This window comes from Bufo gargarizans, chromosome 4, assembly GCF_014858855.1.
Source record: "Bufo gargarizans isolate SCDJY-AF-19 chromosome 4, ASM1485885v1, whole genome shotgun sequence".
Taxonomy (NCBI): domain Eukaryota; kingdom Metazoa; phylum Chordata; class Amphibia; order Anura; family Bufonidae; genus Bufo; species Bufo gargarizans.
Genome location: NC_058083.1, coordinates 322,281,519 through 322,289,721, shown reverse-complemented (window position 1 = coordinate 322,289,721; position 8,203 = coordinate 322,281,519). Strand labels below are relative to the sequence as shown.

At 51.0% G+C, this 8,203-nt stretch overlaps 1 protein-coding gene across 2 annotated transcripts; it reads left to right on the top strand.

The window, feature by feature from the left end:
• The first annotated feature begins 1,831 nt into the window (after positions 1-1,831).
• LOC122936171 lies at positions 1,832-6,565 on the top strand. 2 transcript variants are annotated; one of them, XR_006388892.1, is made up of 3 exons: positions 1,832-1,995; positions 4,468-4,548; positions 5,471-6,561. XR_006388892.1 is itself a non-coding variant. In XM_044292246.1 (2 exons), exons 1-2 carry the CDS (start codon positions 3,784-3,786, stop codon positions 5,486-5,488), a joined length of 783 nt encoding a protein of 260 aa, XP_044148181.1. In that variant the 5' UTR covers positions 3,738-3,783; the 3' UTR covers positions 5,489-6,565. The 2 variants fall into 2 exon arrangements, 1 of the variants encoding a protein (XP_044148181.1); XM_044292246.1 differs by lacking the exon at positions 1,832-1,995 and having other exon boundaries at positions 3,738-4,548; positions 5,471-6,565.
• The last annotated feature ends 1,638 nt before the right edge of the window (positions 6,566-8,203 follow it).

The following is an 8,203-nucleotide window of genomic DNA, read 5'->3' as shown; positions in this document are numbered from 1 at the left end:
TAACTGTTTTGGTTAATGCAAATGGCGTTAAAATACCGTGCATTATTACTGAAGCTCTTATGCAGCATTTGTATACCAGTTCAGTTAATGCATTGTACAGGTATTACCATGGCAAATTGTCACTTCTAGTGTGCTGTGTGTTTTTGCTAGTACCATTTAATAATCTGTGTGCCCAACCTGTGACTTTTCATTTGTAGGCCTCATAATAAAATATCTGGTAAATGGAAGATACGAAAGACCCACACCTTGTCATCCGAGAGTCATAATGTGGGTGGCAGTAGCAGTGCAAACAGCAGTGGCATCACCAGCCAGCCAAATGGTAAGTAGTAGTAGTATCAATACCAGACCATAGTTCTCTCTTGCTTCTGGTGCCAGATTATTATTGAGGACTAAGAAGATGAGATTGTGGACTCTATGGCTCACTCCTCCTTTCATTTACAGCAGGATGATGTTGAGGTCACCTCTAGTCTGACACCCAGCTTTGGAGCCAGGGGGGACAGCAATCCTCCCACTACTCCGTCTTGTGGCCCCAGAAAAGACTTTCAGTTGTATCAACTCTGTTTTCACTTCCCCCTCATAGTGAGGCACCTTTTTTCTTTTTCCTAGGAAGAGGCAACAAAACTCCATGTGCTATGGAAGATATACCAGGTAGTCCTTCTGCTGATAACTTGTGTGATAAGAGTCAGCAGTGTCTGCCTTTGGATTGCCATGAGGATGAAGTTCAGGCAGAGGTGGGGAACATGAGGCATAGCTGTGTTAGGGCCAAATATAGAGGAGAGAATCAAGAGGGGGACCAAAGAGCCCACGTTAATAAATCAAAGTCCAATAAAAGTGGCAAGGAGGGTAAGGACTATGATGATTATTCTGTGTTGGAAAAGTGAGGCCGGACGAAGCGGCACGCTTCAGGGGAGGCCGGCATGAGGGGTTTTGTGAGCAAGGGTCAGGGAAGGTAAGGGTTAAGTGGATGAGTGCAGGGAAAGGGGGGAGGAGCTAGGAAGGGGCGGGAAGCGGCAGGCTGTAGTAGTGGTGAGGCAGGTCAGCGCCCGCCATTTTAGGAGCAGAGAGGCAGCATCTTCTGAACGGCAGCATCAGAGACAGCAATGGCAGAAGCTGTGGAGGTGATGCTGCGGCGCTTGAGGGAAGCAGCGGACACCAGGGGCAGCGACTGGCTGGAGGAGCAGGAGACTGCATTGCTAAGGGGGGCGGAGGTGGGTACGTCTGGCCCTACTCCAGCAGCTACACGGTCGCGGCGGGCACGGCCGCCGGCGCGCCTGAGCCCTGATTTACCCCCCCGGGTCCGGCGCCATGTCAGGAGCCCCACAAGGGACCCTCCACGCCGGGAGCATTCTAAGGCTACTGCGGCCTCCCGGCGTGGGAGGAATCCATATGTCCGGCGGGACCCTCCAGAGGCTGTGGGGCCTCCCCCTCAGCCCACCACGTCAGCTACAAGGGAGTCAGGACCTGGTTCTGCAGGATCCCCTCCTGTCCCCAGGAGTGGGAGGCCTGCTCAGCGTGGGAGAGGTAGTGGCAGCAGAGGCAGCAGCGGGGCTGCGCGGTCGGCCAGGGCGGCCCGGCGCAGGCTCTTACAGGATGAGCCCCTTTCAGTGGCACACGAGGCTGCGCCTGTAGGTGCCAGGGACGGGCGCAGGCCTCGCCATGATGCGCTTCTTTCAGAGGAGGAGGACGAGGCTGTTCTGGACGGCTCCCCGCCCCAGAGCAGGCCTCTTGGGCATGAAGACAGGCGCGCAGATGCTTATATGGAGGACAGGGAGTTGCGCAGGCCATTTCCTGAGGGCGGACAGTTTGCTACTGGTCCTGACACCATTGAAGACAGAGGGCGTCCCAGAGCCATTCCTAACGCACCCAGCAGTGATCCGGCTGGGGTGCTGCCGGCGAACAGCGCAAGTACCCACCAGAGGAACGTCGCGGATCCAGGAGTCGTACGTCAGGAATCAGGACCTGCGGCTGCCGGGTTCACAGCACCCGGGCAGCTAGGTGAGACATCACTGGGAACACTGTTATCTCTATTTAATGTGGCGCCTGGGGCGGGTGGGAGCAATAGTGCTATTATCGGTGGTTTGGGGCGCTTGCTGTGTGGTTTAGCTGGAGTTAGTCAGGATAGGGGGGCAATGGGGGCTACCCCCTTAGCAGCGTGGGGGTTGGGGGCAGAAAATAGCAATGTACCGGCGACCCCTAACAATAGTAATGTAGCAGTGGCCAATAGCACAGGTGTAGCCGAATCAGTGTCAGTGCAGACGCAGGCGGGAGGTGAGGAGGATAGGCCCAGATTAGATGACGCCGCAAAAGGGGAGGTGTATGTCTGCTTTGAGGGTCCCCTGGGAGCGCATTTGAAAACGGAGGTGCGTGAGAAAATTTGGAAGGGGGAGTATATAGAAATTTTTTCGCTGCTTCCGTTGGAGCGGTTCAACCTTGATGTGGTAAAAAAGGACGGAGTAAGAAAGGAGGATGATGATAAGCGTCGCTATCGCCTTATCCCTAGGTCTTTTAGTAATTGGCTGCAGGCCTTTGCTATTTTAGCAAGTGTGATTGGGGAGAAGAGTCCGGAATGCTGTTCCCCTTTATTTTGCTATCTGGATGCTATTGGGGAAGCCTATAGAGTGTATGGGGGTTCCGGGTGGTTACGGTATGACGAGCAGTTTCGTCAGAGGAAAGCGGTCCGTCCTAATATGAGATGGGACCATAAGGACATTGCTTTATGGATGAGGGTGACAGCGCCAGGTAGGAGTGGTCAGTCCTTTCGGAGTGAGTCAGGGGTTGGGGTACAGCAAGGTACAGGGCCGCCCCCAGTTGGAAGAGGATAGTGCTTCCTTTTCAATGAGGGAAGTTGCAAATTCGGCCAAAAATGCAAATTTAGGCACGAATGTTCCGTGTGTGGCGGGGGCCATGGGGCTAGCAGATGTTTTAGAGGGGGTAGGCAAAGGGGAGGGGATAGTTTTGCAAAAGGGGCAGACCCCAGTGCGAGTGGAAAGGATGGTGGGGCATCTAAATAGATATCCGAACCAGGAGTTAGCTGGATTTTTGTATTCGGGGTTTAAGTTCGGTTTTCATATACCTTCGCACCCGTTACCAGTCTTAGAGAAGCGGAAGAATTTGCGCTCGGCATTGCAGTTCCCGGACATAGTGACAGGAAAGTTGGCTAAAGAGGTTTCCCTAGGGAGGATGGATGGGCCGTTTGTTACATCACCCATCAGTAACTTGCGAGTTTCCCCTTTGGGTTTGATCCCTAAGAAGGAGCCTAATAAATTTAGGCTCATCCACCATTTATCATTCCCTAAGGGTGCGTCGGTCAATGAGGGCATTGACCCGGAACTTTGTTCTGTGGTTTATGCTTCCTTTGATGCGGCTGTGGAATGGGTAAGGAAGCTGGGTCCGGGTACCCTGTTGGCAAAATGTGACATTGAAGCGGCATTTCGGTTGTTGCCAGTTCACCCGGATAGTTTGTATTTACTGGGTTGTTTTTGGAATGGCGCTTATTTTGTGGATAGGTGTTTGCCAATGGGCTGTTCAATATCGTGTGCATATTTTGAGCGTTTCAGTTCTTTTCTGGAGTGGGTGGTGGTTCAGGAATCAGGTTGTCACTCTGTCATTCATTATTTGGATGATTTCCTGTGTTTGGGGCCGGGGGGATCTAGGGTTTGTTCGTTGTTGTTATCCACATTACTGTCTGTTTTTGAGGGTTTCGGAGTCCCGTTAGCAGTAGGCAAAACGGTGGGGCCGGCTACTGAGCTAAGCTTTTTGGGTATTGTCATCGATACACAGCGGATGGAGTGTAGGCTACCAGTAGACAAAGTGTCAGAGTTAAGAACAGGGGTGGCGGCGGCATTGAGAGCAAAGAAGATTCGTCTGCGGGACCTGCAGTCTTTGTTGGGCAAATTGAACTTTGCATGCAGAATCCTACCAATGGGCCGCATTTTTAGTAGGAGGTTGGCTTCGGCGACAGGAGGGGTGGTGTCTCCTCACCATTTTATTAGACTAGGCAGTGAGTTGAAAGGGGATTTGAAAGTTTGGGATTCCTTTTTAAAACAGTTTAATGGCAGAGCATTAGTTATGGGGGGGGTGGTTGATGCGTTTGATTTCGAATTGTTTACGGATGCTGCGGGTGGAGCGGGTTTTGGGGCGTACTGTGAAGGGCAGTGGTGTGCGGGTCGGTGGCCTGAGTCCTGGGTACGAAAAGGGTGGGTAAAAAACGTGGCATTGTTGGAACTCTTCCCCATTGTGTTGGCAGTCACGCTCTGGGGGGAGAAGTTTCGGCACAAGAAGGTTCGTTTCCATTGTGACAACTTGGGAGTTGTGCAAGCCATCAACAGTGTAACGGCCTCTTCCCCCCCAGTTATTTGCCTGTTGCAGCAGTTGGTTCTCCGGTGCTTGTCCCTTAATGCTTGGGTGTTTGCAGTGCATGTGCCTGGTTCCTCTAACTGTATAGCTGACGCACTTTCTCGTTTTCAGTGGGAGCGGTTTCGCCAGCTGGCCCCGGAGGCGAGTCAGGTCGGATTGGTGTGTCCAGAGTCGTTGTGGGAGATCCTGGAGGTACCGTAGCTTGTCTGTTGCAGGCATCATTGAGTGAAGGCACGTGGAGGATGTACGATAGGGCTTGGAGTAGGTGGCAGCAGTGGTGTAATGACCTGGGGGTCGAGGTACTGGACGGGGAAATTCCGTTGTTACTGTTCATTGGCCACGTGAAGGATCTAGGTTGGTCGGTTGCCAAGATCAATGGTTGCATGGCGGGCTTGGCTTTCGGATTCAAGTTGCGGAATTCCCCGGACATTACTAAGTCCTTTTTGGTCCGCCAAATTTTGAAGGGTTATAGAAGGTTTCAGCGTGTCAAAGATTCCCGCCTACCGGTGTCCTTTTCGTTATTGTTACAGTTAGGGGAGCAGGTAGCTGGAGTGTGTCGCTCGGCTTGGGAGGTGAGCTTATTTAGACTAGCCTTTGCTCTGGCTTTTTTCGGAGCCTTTCGTTTAGGGGAGTTAGTGTGTGCAAGTGTGCGGCGGGAAGGGGGTCTGAGGAGTGAGGATGTAACGTTATATGACGACAGGGTGGTGATTTATCTGAGATTTTCAAAGACGGATCAGGAGGGGAGGGGTCATTTAGTCTCATTGTTTGAGGTGCCGGGATGTCTATTGTGTCCAGTACGGTGTTTGCGGGATTTTCAAGCAAGGGCGGGGGTCGCGGCAGGCCCGGTTCTCAGACACGAGGATGGCTCCTTTTTATCGCGATTTCAATTTATAGCGGTATTCAAGAAATGTTTGCGTAATCTAGGAATGGACTCTGGCAAGTTTACGGGTCATTCCTTCAGGATAGGTGCTGCCACGGAGGCTGCTCGCTTGGGGGTGCGAGATGAAGTGATTAAGCGTATTGGGAGGTGGGAGTCGGAGCGTTTTCGGCTGTATGTGCGTTTAGGGGCAGTTTAAGGCTGTGTCTAACCATGTTTGTCTCGTTCTTTTTTCAGGTGGTGCCCCGTTATTAGTTTGGATCCTGGGCCATTCGTTCGTGTTCTGGGGGGCATTACGAGCGGATGTTCGGCAGAATGGGCGGCAGCTGGGGTTTGATCGGGGGACAGCCATAGTAAGATGGATCGGACGCAGAGGTATGGCGTGGGGTAGTGTTTTGCAGGAGGTTCATCGGCAAGCCAGGTTAGATAGAGTCCCGGATATCTTGGTGTTGCATGTTGGGGGAAATGACCTAGGGGTCCGACCTTGCAGAGAGTTGATCAGGGATATTCGTTTTGATTTTTTGCGTTTGTGGTCCCTCTTCCCGTCAGTTGTCACTGTGTGGTCGGACATTGTCCCCAGGAAGGTCTGGAGGGAGGCGAGATCGGTTGAAAGGCTGAATAAGGCTAGGATTAAGCTGAACAGGGTGATTGGGCGGTTCTGTGCCAAACATGGGGCGGTGGTGGTGAGGCACCCCGAGTTGGAAGCAGGAACAGGAGGTTTTTGGAGACAGGATGGAGTCCACCTCAATGCGGTGGGCATTGATTTGTGGTCACTGGACTTACAGGGAGGTATCGAAACAGCCATCCGGGTGTGGCGGAAACTCGCGAGCTTAAGGGCTGTCAAGCTGCACGTTGTTGGCGGGGGGAGGTCATAGAAGCTGGGGCTACTGGATGGTAACGGTGAATGAGAGGGCCTCAATGGTGGGGCTGGACTCTCAGAGTTGGGGCACCTGGTTGGCTTGGTATGGCGTCCGTCAGTTGGTGTCCCCTAGCTTGTGGTACGCGGCTGGGGGCAAGATGGAATTGCCGTGGTGGTTTGTGGTCGTTTAAGGTGCAGTTAGGCGGCTTCTAGGACCTCCCTCGTCAGTTAGACATGTATATATTTATATATATATGTCATTGTTATATCAAGTGTTATGTTTATTCATGTTATTTATATTATTTAATAAAAGACGGCTGCTGTGGCCGATTTAATCCAAGCAGTGGCTGTGTGTGGTTATTGGGAGAGGAAAAGGGGAAGGTTAGTTAGCTAAATGATGGGGTAGTGGACCCGAGCGTAGCCAATAACCCTACTCAAGTGAGGCCGGACGAAGCGGCACGCTTCAGGGGAGGCCGGCATGAGGGGTTTTGTGAGCAAGGGTCAGGGAAGGTAAGGGTTAAGTGGATGAGTGCAGGGAAAGGGGGGAGGAGCTAGGAAGGGGCGGGAAGCGGCAGGCTGTAGTAGTGGTGAGGCAGGTCAGCGCCCGCCATTTTAGGAGCAGAGAGGCAGCATCTCCCTCCCTCCCTCCCGTAGTGTGTACTGGGATGTTTCAGGGCGGCAACGGTATATTATAGAGGGATGCATATAGGAAAAAGTAATAAAAATAAAATAGGTGTATTTTATAAATAAATAAAGGTATAAAAAAAAAATAAAAAAAAATATATATAATAATTTGACAGGGGGTGGTGGACGGAGTGTGTCTTTCAGTGTTGCGTTTGTCGCAGCAGTCGTGGCGGGGGGAGGTCATAGAAGCTGGGGCTACTGGATGGTAACGGTGAATGAGAGGGCCTCAATGGTGGGGCTGGACTCTCAGAGTTGGGGCACCTGGTTGGCTTGGTATGGCGTCCGTCAGTTGGTGTCCCCGAGCTTGTGGTACGCGGCTGGGGGCAAGATGGAATTGCCGTGGTGGTTTGTGGTCGTTTAAGGTGCAGTTAGGCGGCTTCTAGGACCTCCCTCGTCAGTTAGACATGTATATATTTATATATATATGTCATTGTTATATCAAGTGTTATGTTTATTCATGTTATTTATATTATTTAATAAAAGACGGCTGCTGTGGCCGATTTAATCCAAGCAGTGGCTGTGTGTGGTTATTGGGAGAGGAAAAGGGGAAGGTTAGTTAGCTAAATGATGGGGTAGTGGACCCGAGCGTAGCCAATAACCCTACTCAAGACCTGAGAGCCCGGTTGTGGTGCTGATGAGGAGGTGACATCAGAGTATGAGAGTCATGGCCATGGTGGCAATAAAGAGCAAAGGCAACATATGGCCAAAAGCTAAAAAAAAACTGTCAGGGCTTGATCTGTTTCTATTGTGTTTACTTCAGGAACTGGTGATGACACTGATACTGTGGTACTAGGCTGCAATTTTGCCAGACCTAGGCCATGCTCAGCTGGCACTAGCTTTGTCTGAGTATCTCCTGTTGGTCGTTTTTTCTCCACAAGGCTGGCATACAAAACCACTGCCATGTGCAAGATCTGCACGATTAAAATAAGTTGTGGGTGTCAAGACACAAACATAGGTTTCAGGGCTCTATTGCAGCACATAAGGTGGCATCACTAGATCCTGTGGGAAAATAGAACTGGATAGCATTCGGAACAAGACCGTCCTCCCCTACCCAATCTTCTTTGTGATAGCCAGGTCATATGCCCAAGCAGTACAGTGTCCTTGTCATCATAGTTAGCTGCTCCTCACAATTCCACATTCTGGAATTTGGTACACTTCCTCATTTTCATATAAATTTACCGTATTTTTCGTTTTATAAGACACACCCGATGATAAGATGCACCCTGGATTTTAGAGGAGGAAAATAAGAAAAATATATTTTTCATCAGACCTCATATAAGATCCTCAGATCAGACCCCCATAAATATAAGGACATCACATTAGACCCCCATATCAGCCCTCCATGTCAAAACCCCATTAGCCCTCCATGTCAGACCACCATCAGACCTTTTTATTTAGACCCCCATCAGATCTCAGATTAGCCCTTT